Source organism: Ambystoma mexicanum, chromosome 4p (genome assembly GCF_040938575.1).
Source record: "Ambystoma mexicanum isolate Mex_15411 chromosome 4p, UKY_AmexF1_1, whole genome shotgun sequence".
Taxonomy (NCBI): domain Eukaryota; kingdom Metazoa; phylum Chordata; class Amphibia; order Caudata; family Ambystomatidae; genus Ambystoma; species Ambystoma mexicanum.
Genome location: NC_090927.1, coordinates 124,563,231 through 124,577,394, shown reverse-complemented (window position 1 = coordinate 124,577,394; position 14,164 = coordinate 124,563,231). Strand labels below are relative to the sequence as shown.

The 14,164-nt window shown below is 47.3% G+C and overlaps 1 protein-coding gene across 1 annotated transcript in view; it reads left to right on the top strand.

Annotated features, from left to right (window-relative positions):
* TMEM214 (transmembrane protein 214) overlaps positions 1–14,164 on the top strand; it is a 656,291-nt gene that overhangs the window by 420,529 nt on the left and 221,598 nt on the right. The window contains exon 13 of the mRNA XM_069605536.1: positions 6,037–6,154. Coding sequence (XP_069461637.1) covers positions 6,037–6,154 — 118 coding nt within the window. The remainder of the gene's footprint in view (positions 1–6,036; positions 6,155–14,164) is intronic.

Below are 14,164 nucleotides of genomic sequence, written 5' to 3'. Positions count from 1 at the left end.
TAAACTTTACACATATTAATCTAGACAATAAAACCATACAATAAATAAAATTACAATACAATATATACACATTTGCTTTGAAATAGTACTTACCCGTCTGTAGATGTATCTTTGCCTTGTGTATATAAAATAAATAACTATTTTGATATAACTATAAGTGTTTCTTTGGGCCTATGTATATTCTGAGTTCGTTGTACTTACCTGCATCTCACATCTCCTTCCGAAGATGGGCCTGGTTGCTCTGCTATACTACCAAAACCTTGAGTAGTACAGACTTATATTAGAGGTTGGGGGCTCTGTATATCAAGGGAATAGTTTTATAAAGGCCTACCATAAATGGACTCTAGAAAACTGCCCCAACAGCCACGTCATGAGATCTTCACTTGTTGTTTGGCCATATTGTTTGGCCTTCTCCCTGCCTTGCCAGGTCAGGAAATCACATGTAAGGTCATGTACTTGCCTAGGAAAGCCCCAACTTTTACCGCCTAGCAATGTCTTTTGTGTGTTGCTCGGGAAGTGGGGTGGGACTGTCTGGTCTCACTCCAAATCTGTAATGCCTGAAAGTCTGGGTGTCTAACATGAGTGCAACCAACAGTGGTCCCTGATTGGAGCACTGCTGGCTGTTTGTGCAGAGCCTTTCCACTGGTGGACTTGCTTGCAGGCTGGATTTTGGATAAGAATCCTGTGTAGAACAACAGCTGGCTGATGTTCCAAAGAAGGCTCCTAAAGAGAGGACCTTCTATCCTGGTGAAACCGTGCTGGACTGCCTGATCTGCAAAGGCCCTGAGCAATGCTTCAACCCTTGCACTAGTGGGACCAACTAGCCTCAACGTGTTCAGCCATCCTAATCATCCAGCGGCACAACCCCCCACCCCTCCTAACCACACCCCTTGACCCATCCAATCCTGTCAGAAATGTGCTATCAGGGTTTGGGTGGCGACAGGCTGGGGGGGGGGGGTGTCTGTGTGAAGGGTGGGGAGCATTTCCCTGTCCTCCATAGGATAACATTCCACTGCACCTGAGCAGATTTACCTGAAGAAATGAGAATAATTTACTTACCAGTAACTTTGTTGCAGCTCTTCTCTTGAACATTCACCAACACAAGTACGTTACCTTCATCAGATGCATTCTGGGGAGAAGCATTGTGGCTTTTGGGCACAAGACCTCACCCCCCATCCTCTTCATAGGGATTAGACTTCTAAAGCGAAGACCTATATATTGGGACTTGGTTCCATCTTACTGCATCACTTACTTAGCTTTTATTGATTGGGGTCATTGAATGCATTTCCAAGAACCTATGGTGAGTGTTGTGCTATATTATCACCCACTTGTTTCATTTTGTTTGTGTGTTTGGGCCTATAATAGGAATGTATTTGTATACATTCCTGTCTAAATGGAATTATTCATTGCTTCACTGTGTGGTCTCATTGTTGACCCCTGACCCCATTCATACGCTCCTGAGAATGGCCTTGCCTGCTCTCCACGCTCACCTTGATTGGGTTTTGGCTGCCCTCTGAGTTCCCTGTTCATTATAACGAGGGTGGCCTGCTAAAATCTGTTCACCAGGCCAGAGTCTAGAAATCCATCTTGACGCTTTCAACTGGTTGGAAAGCTGTCCCAAACTCAATTGGTGCATGGTGTGTGATTAGAGAACAGGGAGGATCGGAATATGTATACACTGCACGCCCTTACGTGGTTGACAGTCTGGATTGATTTAGTTTTGCTGCTGTTCATGATATGAGGCATCCCGAAGAATTCTTGGAAGCTCTGCATACTCAAGGCATCTCCTGTTCTATTCTGCTTCTTCTTCGGCCAGAGGGAACTTGCAAAGGAGCTACCTTCCTCACCTGGCAGGTACAGCCATTTGCCTAGTCCTCTTCATTTCAAGGTCTCGGGAGAATAGCTCATCTGCAATGTGCTCGCCTTGGAAGCAAGACGAGACGGAGCTTTACAGGTTCGAAGCCCGGGCTTGAAAACCTCTGGGTATAATAACCTATCATATCATAATCCATCGGTTTGGCCCTGTTACGGCTTTGGATATCCCTGGAGCGGGTGCTGGGTTAAGACACTGGATCTGCTCCACCGGCAGCATAGATCCTCCATCCTTGTGGGTGAGACGTCCTTGGACCGTCGGTTGCTGTACTTCCTACAGGGGCGATCGCCTGAAGCCCACAACTGGCTGCTGATGTGTGCTGGTCTCCTGCCCGGGGGACATCTAAAGCTGCTGGCCAGACAAAGTCCTCTTCCAGGCACTCTGCTTGTGTTGTACTGATCGGAGCATGGCAGGGGCTTTCTGTGGTGTAGAGGTCCTCCCTCCAGTGCATAGACAAGGGGTATAGGGAAATCTCCCAAACTGTGCCCCACTGGTGCCATCAGTGCTGCACTCCTTGTGTGGGGGCTCTCCTGAACTGCTTTAAGATTGTTTATCGCTTGGCCTCCTCGAAAGGCTGTGGACTGCCTTTATTCGTGGGCCGCAGGTTTGCGAAAACAGACACCACCTTGAAACACTGCATCCTCCGCTGCAGCTGGTCTGCAGCACTTTTGCTGTTGGTGTTTCGTCCTCGGAAGGTCTACTGGGCTCTGCTATCCCTTTTTGATTTGGGTTGCTACAGCTGCCTATTCACTTCAGGGTCTCTTTGCTGTAAACACTGTGAAACTGACTTTCCTACTCTTCTTGGCTGGAACAAAGGCACTCCACTTCATCCCAGGGACACAACCTCCTCCTCTGGACTGGTTTTATGGACCCACAAAGTCTTGAATAATATTGAGACGCTAACCCTAAACTTCTATTTTGGGGCATGGTTAGGTTTACTTACCTGTATTTGTGTGGTGGTAACCTCTTATACTGAAAACCTGTTTTCTCCCTCCTGGAGTGTTACGTATCTTAATTCAGGGATTGAAATTAAGGTTGGATGAGCTGCAGCTAAAAGCAGCTCCTGGGTATACGGCATTACCAGGAGCTACCACTGGGGAACCAGGAGCTAGTGCACAGCGCTGTGCAAATTGAGCTTCAACATAACATGCAAATGTTAAATTGTGCTCATTTGTATGACCCCCTTGTGCTTTAAACGTCATATAGATGTGTCCTAAGGCTTATTAATAGTGTCCCAAATGCACGGGGTTAAATTCCCATAGGTGTGTGTGTTCGGCATCATTTGGCTTGGGGAGCCACAGGTGGCTCCTGGTAGCTGTTGTCAAGCTAACCAGACTCTTCTAGGCTACAAGCAGGATCTAAATAGCTCCCAGCTCCCCTCAATTTCGAACCCTGTCTTAATTGATTTTAATTACTTATTGGGTCTCGGGGTCCCATGAATCATTAGGTCTAATTATGTTGGGGTCTACACTGCTTTTTATTTCTATGCACCCTAGGATTGTGCTGTACGTTAAGGGAGACACTTAACATACCTGGTGACTTAATGCAGATTTACTTAACAGTAACTACTACTGCAGGGTCTAGAACGTGTAGGAAAAGAGAAAATTACCTGTCAGCGAATTTCTTAAGTAACTGCTGCCTCTATCCTCTACTCCTCCTTCCTTGGTAACCTGTTCTATAGGACAATTACTCACCTTTAAGGATGACTTGTGGAACACAACTGCATAATTTGTAACCTTTTTCCTTGCTCTCTTGTTGGGACTTGAAACATAGTAACAAGCAAATTGACCCGTTTTCTTTTTAAAGTGTCACACTTATCATTTCTGCTCATATTGTCAGGCCTAGTGCCTGCCAATATTCCATTTTGGTACTAGGCTAACAAGTATGTTTTACATTTTGCCTATTTATACACAAATCTTTCTAGGCTCTCCCTGCCTGTAGGGTGAACCTTGGGTGGATGCTGTGTGCTGTGTAGGGACCAGGAGGAGGATTGGGACACATGGTAGACATGAGGCTTTTTATTTAAATAATACGAGAAAATGCCTCTTGCCCAACTGCTATCAGCAATACTCCCTGCCTAACGGAACTAAATAAGGGTGCTTGTCTGTCAGTAAGAGTCCAAAATGAAATGTCCAGTTCCAAACCTTACTTCTAACTTGCACCATCACTACAAATAACTAAAGATTGACACTTTATATTCTCTCTGCCACGTTTCCTATTGGTCTGATGGCCTTGTGGCCCTTCCCTTTGGTTTTTCAAAATCAGTCAATTAATAGTAGTCTGAACTCTCGCAAGGCTTTTCATGAGCTCCTGTAGCTCACAGTACACATTTTCTGTTAATATTTCCTGGTATTTGCCAGACTTACTGAGGACCTTACTGTCTGTCTTGCTTTCCCTCTATAGTATTTCATGATTCTTCCTCTGCTTTTCAGTTCTATGCTGTCCTTGTACTAAGATCTACCTCTGTTAGGACTTGGTTTCTCTTTCTCCTCAGTTTCCATAGTGGTTCCACCACTTCTGGGACCTTTCCACTGGTTTGCCCCTCTTCTCTTCTAATGCTGGTCTTGGTACTTAAACTTCATATCGAATGGCTTCCATGGTCTTCTCTTAGAATGTTCGATAATTGTAACAATTGGCAACTTCTTGGGTTCTTCCCAATACACTCTCATGGTTTCCCAGGGGTTCACATTAATTCTTCTGTTTAATTTCATATTTAGCTTTTAGTCGCGGTGGCCTCCCTCCCTCTCCCTCCTTCATTCCCGGGTTTAGACTCCTGGGGTCTGGCATCGAGACAGAGCGTCTTCGCTCCAGTTCTGTGCCCCTCTTCTTGACTCTGTCAGTCGTCCAAGTGTCTGGTGAACTCTGGCTGTTTAGCGTCGCTCGTCCAGCCTGAGATTTCATTTCTCCCATTCCTGTTGGTTTCGGTGTCGCTCTTTGGGCCCCACGGCCACCACAGATTTCCCGTGGTCATGCCACCACAATGGACTGTCTCCTGGACTCCGTCCTACCAGCGGATTCACCCCTGCTTGCAACACCAGTCTTTCAGCGTTTTCGACTGCTGTTCTCTCCTTTGCTAACCGCATGTTCCTCTGTTCCTCACTGCTCCACCCCTCAAGGCATAATGACATCTGAGGGTTTCCCCTGCTTATGGCTCTTTTCTCTCTCTCTTGAGTTGTCTGTTACATATCCGTCAGAATGCAAATGGGCGTTCTGTTTGGCCTCATATTTCATAGCTGATCCAGCATTACCTGAAGTCAATAGAAAAGAAGACGTTTAACTTGGTATGGAAAATAATCCCCTCTAAAAGAGAATATTGCTGCTGGTATAGTGGGTTTCTCAAGGGAGTTAGTCCTTGTCCCATAGAGGGGAGTCACTCCCATCGAGGTCCCACTTGCCCAGACCACTAGAAATTGTCTTGCAGAGCTGGCTCACCTCACTAGCCTCACAGTGGGTGGCAATTGATATATTATTTTGATTGTACATAACTATCTTGCTTAGTCTTTATATAGAATAAACCACTATTTTAATACTTCCCGGCTTTGTACTAGTGATTCTTAACATGCCTAGGACCGCCCTACTTTCCCTCCTGAGAGTAAAGCCTAGACTGCTCTGCCATGTTACCAATTGGAGAGTCTGTCCTAGTTTGATGTATGTAGACTGCTCTGCAACCCCTCTTAACACAAATTATCCTAACTACTTCACTGTAAGGTGATGTGGACAATTGTAACAATACAATAATTCATGAAGAGACATACTCTCTCAGTACTGACAGTCATGGGGACTAGTCAGTTGCTCCACAAGAAGGAGCAAAACAGTTAAGGGAAATAAAGCAGAGTGCTTTACTTGCCTCCAAGGTCAGTACAAGGTTCAAAACAAGCAAAAGGAAAGGGTGTCCCATAGAAATCTATAGGGAGAAAGATGCAAAAAGAAAATCTTTCCTAAACAGTAGCCATGTTACACAGATCCTGAGAACATTAATGGTGTTGAATTTTTCTTTTGGCCTCTGTTCTTAATAAAAGTAATTATACTTTAACTTTTCTCAATTTCTCATGACTGTATTGATGTGCATCGCTTGACTGTTTTCTATATTCTAAAAGTTACAGCACTTGACACAAATGAACCTACTGTCCTCAATTTATATCCTTCTTTCTACTTTTTTTAAGGTCCTGCTTCATAAAATGAGGGGTGGAGGCTTTCGCTGGTCTCGCCTTCTGTTTCTGGGCCTGGTTTTTATATCGGGATTTGTGATGTATGATATCCGTAGCAATGGATCATTTCAAGGTGAGTTGTCCTGACAGACAAAATAAAGTTGAAGGTTTATGGTTAACAAAAACCTTTCAAGTACAGATTTAATAAGGGACCAGCTTCCATAGTTGCACTGTTCGCGCTCACCTGTTAATCTCCGACCCTATACAACATATTGAATTCTCCTTCTGCCTGGCGGCCTTTTGCTGGCATCCGAGTTAATACACTGTGGACCATGTGATTGATCATTTGGTGGTTTTGTTGGCCATATTGACATACCCTGGGGCATACTCATATACATTTCTTCCATATATTGTTTGACTCCATTGTCAGATTTGCCTGCCTTGAATTGATAGTATGCAAGTGCCAGTTGAGGCATGGCTTTTGTCTATAAAGCCAATAGTCAACTATCCTAGCCTTCGTAATTTATTGAACCCACCTCTAGAATGCCTCCACTTTGTCCAGACCCTTGCCCCCTCCAGCTCTCCCAGCATCAGGTCTGTGACAGTAAATTATGTATTTGTCCTATTCCCCTACTTCATCAAATAATTTGTAGCCTCATAAAATACTACTTGCAGGTCTGTGCTAGAGTGTTCTAGGTTTAGAACACTTTTCACATAACGCTAAATGGACACAAATTCTTCAGCATTTTGTCATTCATGGATTTGCTTTCTAGAAATACAAGGCAGGGCGTCCTCGTGTGTCAGACAATAGCCTAGAAATGTGGAATACCTTTTAAAATGCAGCCTATCCACCTCATTCTGGTCATTTTCGCCCAGTGAGTGGAGAGGCTCTAAACTCTGCACAAGAACCCAGAGATGGACTCAGGATGCAATGTGTACAATTTAACCTACCAATGCAACATCATGATATTTGCTTTATGCAGTTATTTTTCTTTGCCTCCCCAATCCTATTCAATTTTAGCGTCTGCCTTTTTCTCTCACATGTAAAGTACTTCTTTGAAGGTTGATCACCAATTTTAGACACCAGATGATGGGTCAGATTGACACCCCTTCAAAGTCAATATATCCTTCAGAAAATGTGTTGAGGTAGACTTCTTTCTGTGTGTGACATCTCTACTCTTGAGTCCCCCCCCCCCCGCACTATTTTACTGGACGCTTGGATGTGTTGCTAATTCTTCTGGGAAAGTGGGAACCTTTTTCTCCACTCGCCCTTCCTTTGACTCTGGGGCTTGGAACCTTTCTGATAATTTTTTGGTGTTCCTGTTTGGAGTCCTGCTTTCTAACAACTTTCTGGCATCTACATTTTACTAAAGCAGCACACCACACCTTCTGTGTAGTATTGCTGGGAGCTCTTAAAACGTCCCCTCCATTGTTTCTTTATTTTCCTGACTTGCTCCCAAAGCTAGCAAGGCAAGAGGATACTTTTTTTTAAACAAATATTTTGTATTCATCGAGGGCTTTTACAGTTAGTGTTACAGAGATCAATGCAGTGTTACACATATACCTAACCTATTTTTCTGTCAGGTTTGCCACTTTCGGCAGTGGTTTGGTAGCCCCCGGTGTTTTGACATAAGTTTCTGATTGGACGTCCCGTCCCCTGTACCCCTCCTATCCCTCCCTCTCAGTTCCCCAAATTGTATGATTCCAGAGTCTTCCCTTCTTTACTCAGTTTCTTACCAGTATGAGCGATTTACTTTCCATCTGTCAGCAGACTTTAATGTTTTTGAGAATTTGTGGTTTATGGAGATAGGCTTCCTTCTCTTTTACGTCATGGAAGAGGTCCCAGATCGCCAGGAACTTTTAGGTATTTACCCGCCTTCAGGGCACATATTTTCTCCATTGCCATCACCCCCAGACCTTGACCCACCACCAGGCTGATGTTGGGCCCACTTTATCTTTCCATGTTTGTTCCAATGTTATTCTTGCCGCCATCAATAGGTATGTGATTAAGGTGGCCTTGTGCCCTGATGCTGCATATTTTCCCTCCGCTACTGCACCTAGTAGGAGTATTTTTGGGCATCATCAGTAATTCTGTTCCCGTTATCTCCTTTATGTGCCCCGGGACTTCTCTCCAGTATGTTACCGCTTTCGGGCATGACCACCACATACGGTATGGATATCACCTCTCCCCACATTGTCTCCAGCATTCGGAGGGGTAATTGGCATTGATCCTGTGTAGACGATGGGGGTACTTATACCATCTATAACATAGTTTGTATGCCGACTCCCTGATCGCCGTACATTTGGACGACTTGTGTGCTCTCGACCATATCTGGCCCCATTCTTCCTGTTATTGTATCCCCTATATCCTTGTCCCAGTTCTCTTTATATGGAAGTATGTAATCCGTTCGTGGATTATTCAACAACTTACATAGCCTGGTCATCCCGCCCACAGTTGAGCCCTCCTGCAGTCAATTTGAGCCCAGTCTGGCTCCCGATACCTGCCCTTTTTTTTTTTTTTTTTTTACAAATGGGTGGGAGTTCCAGTGTCTGATTTGTGTGTATTTGTATCTGTCATTTTCCCCCGGTTCCAAATTTCTGTTTAAAGTCTATAAAGGACAGCAGGGCTACCACTTGGTACATATCTATTAGGGTCAGTCTGTTCGCCCCTGCCCAGCCCTCCCAGAATTTCTGTTGTAGGCCCGGAGTGAATTCTGTGTTATGTGCTAGGGGAGAGAACAGACCCAACCCCTGTTGAATGTTCTTCATACCCAGGGTTTTGTCCCAGCTGCGTAGTGACACTCTGGTAGCCTCCAGTAGGTTACCCCCCGCCCCCTCTCTCACAGGAACCAGCATTAAGGGGCTGTAGTGCCTTCAGCAGAATAGTGATTGCTGCCTGTTCTATCCCACACTAACCCCTCAGGTTTTCCCCCACTCGCCCAGTTGAGCATCAGGTTTTGGCGGCCCAACTGGCTCTATCTCCCAATGTCCGGGACCCCCAGGTCCCCAATAATCGCTGGGCGCATCATGATTCGTCTTTGGATCCTGGGTGTCTTATTTTGCCAGATAAATGAGAATATAGCTTTTGGGAGCTACTTAATTAAGCAGGGAGGTACATCTGTGAGTACTGAGCTTACTACGTATAGTAAACTGGGGAGGAGGATCATTTTTACAGCTGCGATTCTTACGAACCAGGACAGTTCCTGGGATTCCCACCTATGTAAGTCGTCTTGTAGCTGTTCCCAGAGGGGTTTTATATTAATTCTAAGCAGATTTGCTGTGTCCCTTGTCAGTTTTATTCACAAATATTCCAGTGTGTTTTCCTCCCAGATTAGGGGGTAGGTATTTGCTAGGACCACAATCTCTTCCCCTTCTTTGGTTATATTTATTGCTTTGGACTTGGAATAATTTATTGCGACGCCTGATATTTTAGCGAACTCCTGCAATGTCCTTATGACCCTGGGCAGTGAGTTCTTGGTGTCTCTCATGAAGAGCGTTACATAATCCACGTAGAACACCATTTTGTGTGGTCCTCCCCGCATGTCACCCCTCTAATCTGTGTATGATGTCTGGGAGTATGTTCATCAATCTGGAGGCCAGTATGTTGGCGTACATTTTTGCGTCTGTGTTTAGTAGCTCAATAAGACTGTAATTGGCGCATTCTGAGGGGTCTGTATCGGGCTTTAAATCTAGTATAGTTGTGGATTTGCCCATGTCAGGTGTGACTGACCTTTTCTCTCTAATGATGTTGAAGAGTCGTGTGAGTGGCGCCAGCAGTTGGGTGCAGAAGGTTTTATAGTGCCGTTTCACAGACCATCTGGGCCCAGGGATTTGTTCGCCGGTAGTGATGTTATTGCGTCACTAATTTCCTTGCCCGCTATTGGTCCCTCTAGTACGTTCCTATCGTGTTCTGTGATTTGGGGTAGGGGTGTTGCCAGCATGTAGGATTTATGTTTTTCGGGATCAAGGTTTTCCCCCACCGTAGCAGTTCCTCATGGAACTGTCATGATTTCTAGTGTCTCCTTTTCTACAGAACGTGATTCCCCCTGCGTATTTCTGAGGCGTGCAATGAAGTTGTGTGTTTTGTTTCTTCAGTTTAGCTGCAAGAAATGTGTTCGCCTTCTCTCCGTTTATATAATGATTGTTTAGTGCTCAATAGTGTTTGCGCCACGCGGTCAGCAGTGTGGCTTTCTAGTTGCGTTCTGACCTTTCTCTATTTCCGTAGCGACTTTTGCGTTTGTCAGGTCTTGTGGTGTTTCTCAGCTTCTTGTAATATCTCTTCCAGCTTTCGTGTTATGAGGGCCTTCTCCCTGTTACATGCGGACACCTGCGAGAGAAATTCCCCACATACTACTGCTTTCCCTGCGTCCCATACTACCCTCCAGTCCATCTCCTCGCTGTTGTTTCCCTAAAGTAGTTATTTATGGTATCCTCCATGTGTGCCCTAAGTGCCATGTCCCTTAGTATCATTTCATTTAATCTCCAACAGGGTCGGCGCCTGCTCCCCGCCCTTCTACCTCTATATTGATCAACACTGGTGTGTGGTCTGAGAGATATTTAGTCCCTATTTCCACTTTTTTTACTTGGGGGCGGGGGGGGGATTAGGGAAGCAGACACCAGCACCATGTTTATCCTGGAATATCCTTTATGTACTATCGAATAATGTGTGTATTCTCTGGTCTCTTCTGGGAAGAATTGCCAAGTTTCAATCACCCCCATTGCTCTAAAGAGTCTACCCAGTGCTTGTCTATTTTTCTGGTCGGCTGCAGTGTTTTGTCAAGAATCTGGTCCATAACAGTTAAAATTTCCGCCTATTAGAAATTGACCTCCGCATCACCCCCCCCCCCCCAACTTCTGCGGTATCCCTGCAATGTGTCTTGTTTTTTAATTGGGACGTATAGTGCTAGTATAGTGTACATTGACCCCTTATTGTGCCCTTGATCCCGAGGTACTTCCCTTCAGTATCTCTGATCAGTTGATTTCTTGAACCCCAGGTCGCAACTAATCAATATGGCTACCCCCTTTGATTTTTGCTACTAGAGGAGAAATATTGTTGGGGGAATGGTTTGTATACCATTCTTCTTTCGTCCTTTGGAAGGAGGTGGGTCTCCTGTAAGATCCCTATCGCTGCTTGCATTGCCACCAGTCTACCCAGGTTTGCGCAGCGTTTAATGGGTGAGTTCAACCCTTGCACATTGAGGGAAATTGTCGCTTCAGCCATTGCACTGGGTACCAGAAATTTTACTTTTGCCTTCCATTTAGTCTCATCCTTAGGATTCCCGCCTCCTTCGCTCCTTCTTCACCTTCACCTCTAAGAAGTCACACTACCAGCTGCACCTCCTCAGAGGTATTCTTCCCTTCCTCTCCTTCCCCCAGAAGCTCACTGTCTCACGAGCCCTGGTTCTCTCAAAGCTGGACTACTGTAACAGCCTCTATCTTAATCTGCCTGCCTCCACTCTCCGCAACTCATCCAGAACAGAACTGCGAGACTTGTCCTTGGCCTTAAGCCCAGGGACCGTATCCCTCCAGGACTGAAGTCTCTACACTGGCTCCCAGTGGCTGCGAGGATAAAGTTCAAAACCCTCTGCATTGTCCACAAGGCCTTCTGGGGCCTGGGGCCTAAATACCTTCAACTCTCTCTTCCTAAATATCTTCCTTCGCGAGCCCTTCGCTCATCCGTCTCCAACTCCCTCAGGGTCAGCCGCTTCTCGAAGCAACGAGCAGGGGGTAGATCTCTCTCCGCGGCAGGGGCCTCCCTCTGGAACAGCCTTCCTGCCTCCCTGAAACTTGAAGAGAACATCTACGGTTCCGGAAGCACCTCAAAACCTTCCTCTTTGCTTCTGCTTTCTCTCTCCCTCTCCCCTACTAATTCTTCGCTGAATCTGCACCGAATCTGCAACTGGGCCACTCTCGCCGACCTCGGTCCTGGGCCCAGCCACTCTCCACTTGCACTGCCTCCCTGGCAACCCCTGCACTGCGGGACTGTCTCTGTATCCCTACAGCCCCCGTTCCCAGCACTTGTCTGCACTTACCTTGCACTTGCCACCAGCTGGCCCTATTCATTTTATTTATATATACTTACCTTGTACTGCACTTCCCCCCTCCCCTCCCCTTGCACTTTCTCCCTTCCCCCTACCCCTGCACTTGCGCGATCTGAATAACACCTGGCCTAGTAGGATCGTTGTCTGTCTTCCCCCGTTTCCCCCTCCCTGCCTCGTCGCGCCTTGAAACACTTGAAACCCTTGTGTATAGGCGCGTTACAAATGCCATATATCATATCATATCCCAAGGAAAGCCCACAAAGGGTCTGAGTGACCGGCAGGACAGGAAATGGAGAGGTTACCGAAACTCCCCTCTCCTTTGTCTTTTAGTGTGCCTGACTGAAACCAGTTCAGACTGGGAGGCCGACTGTCCTCATTGGACAGCCATCCCCAAGTTTGAATGGTGCATGGGACATGGGACATGCATTTATCAGCAGGGAGCGCATAGCATCGGACGCCTGATCTGGCGTCTCCCTTCAACCTGAATCAAGCCACCTGAGAGTAAAATCTACAATTTCTACTCGGACGCTGCACGATTCTGCTTCTATATGCTTCGTGCACATCTGGATTATCTTCTTTCCTAAAACTTCAACCTCTTTCTACCAGAACGCCTGCTACCAATTCTGTCCCCTTCCCGCCTCCTGAGCGGAAACATGGCGACCTCGGTCTCTCTTCTATAATTCAAGCCCCACGGCTCCCACCTCTCACCTGAAACCTGGAGCCTGTTCCCTCAGACTATCAGCCAGTGTTCCGTGCTGACTACTCCGACAACTCCGACCACCTACTCTGAAGTCCAGAGCCTACGCCCTCCGACCATCGGCGTCTTCACCTGATTTCCGTGTCTTAGCGGTTGGGTCCCTGCTCTCCTCGGCCCCGCTCTTCAGTCTGGTACCAGTGACCGATTCCTCCCTCCATCGACTCATCGTGGCGCAGCTGCTCCGTTTGGCTATCACTGGCTTTTCCTGCTTCTACTGCTGCGACTCTGCCTGGGGCGCACTGTCTCGCGCCCAGCTCCGTCCTGGCCGCCTCCACATAACGGCTCCTTTTGTGCAGTCTCTGCTGCCCGGTTGCTTCCTCCTCTCTACCAGCCTGTCCGCTCTCCCTGACTGTGAGCTCCGAGGTCCTGTTGCCACCATCTTGGCACAGCTGCTCCGCTTTTCGCCACCAGCTTCTCCTGCACTTGTCACTGTGACTTGACCTGGGGTGCGCTGCCTTGTGCCCTGCTCTGACCTGGCCACCTCCACGTAGCTGCTCCTCCAGGCAACCACGGACCCACCTAGCTGACGCAACCTCTGGTGCCTGGCTGCTTCCTCCTCTCCCAGCTTTGACGGCTCCCCGTGCCTAAGAACGCTGGAGTCCTGTTACCACCATCTGTTCCTCCTGACCGCCGCCTTGCGCCCTGCCCTGCCCTTTTTCACGCTGCGGTTCCTCCTGGCAACCGCTGTACCACCCTATCGATGCTGTCCCTGCGGCCTGGCTGCTTCCTCCTCCTTGGCGCGACTGCTCCACCTGGCCGTTACCAGCCTCCTACACTTACTGTTGCAGCTCTGCCTGGGGTACTCTGCCGTGTGCTCTGCCCTGGCCACTTCCACATAGTGGCTCCTCCTCGCGGCCATGGTTCCACCCAACAGATGCTATCCCTGCTGCCTGGCTGCTCCCCCCACCCAACCATCCCAGACTCCATTTGCCTACTGCATCCTGCCTCCTCCTTTTTCCTCACCTGCAAAGTGACTTTCCACACCGACAAAGTGGACTACACCTGGTGCGCTGCATCCATCATCTGTGACCCTGCCTTTCCGTACTTGCTAACCCACAGCCTCCTGCCTCCTCTTCTTTCATCCCCAACTACGTAAACTGCACCAGGTGTGCTGCACCCATCTCCCATTCTTGACTCCTACCTTCTTACTCCCCTCCCTACACCCTTATCTGGTTCCACTTTTGACCTCATCTTCACCCCTTCATTCACTGCTTCTTCACTATCTGCCCTCCCTAACTATCTGTCAACTCCTTACTTTCCCTCACTCCCCCTGCCTCCTCCCCTCCATCCCCTTTATCCTCCATCCCCTTTTACGCAACTTTGACCCTTCCCTTTTCCTCGCCTC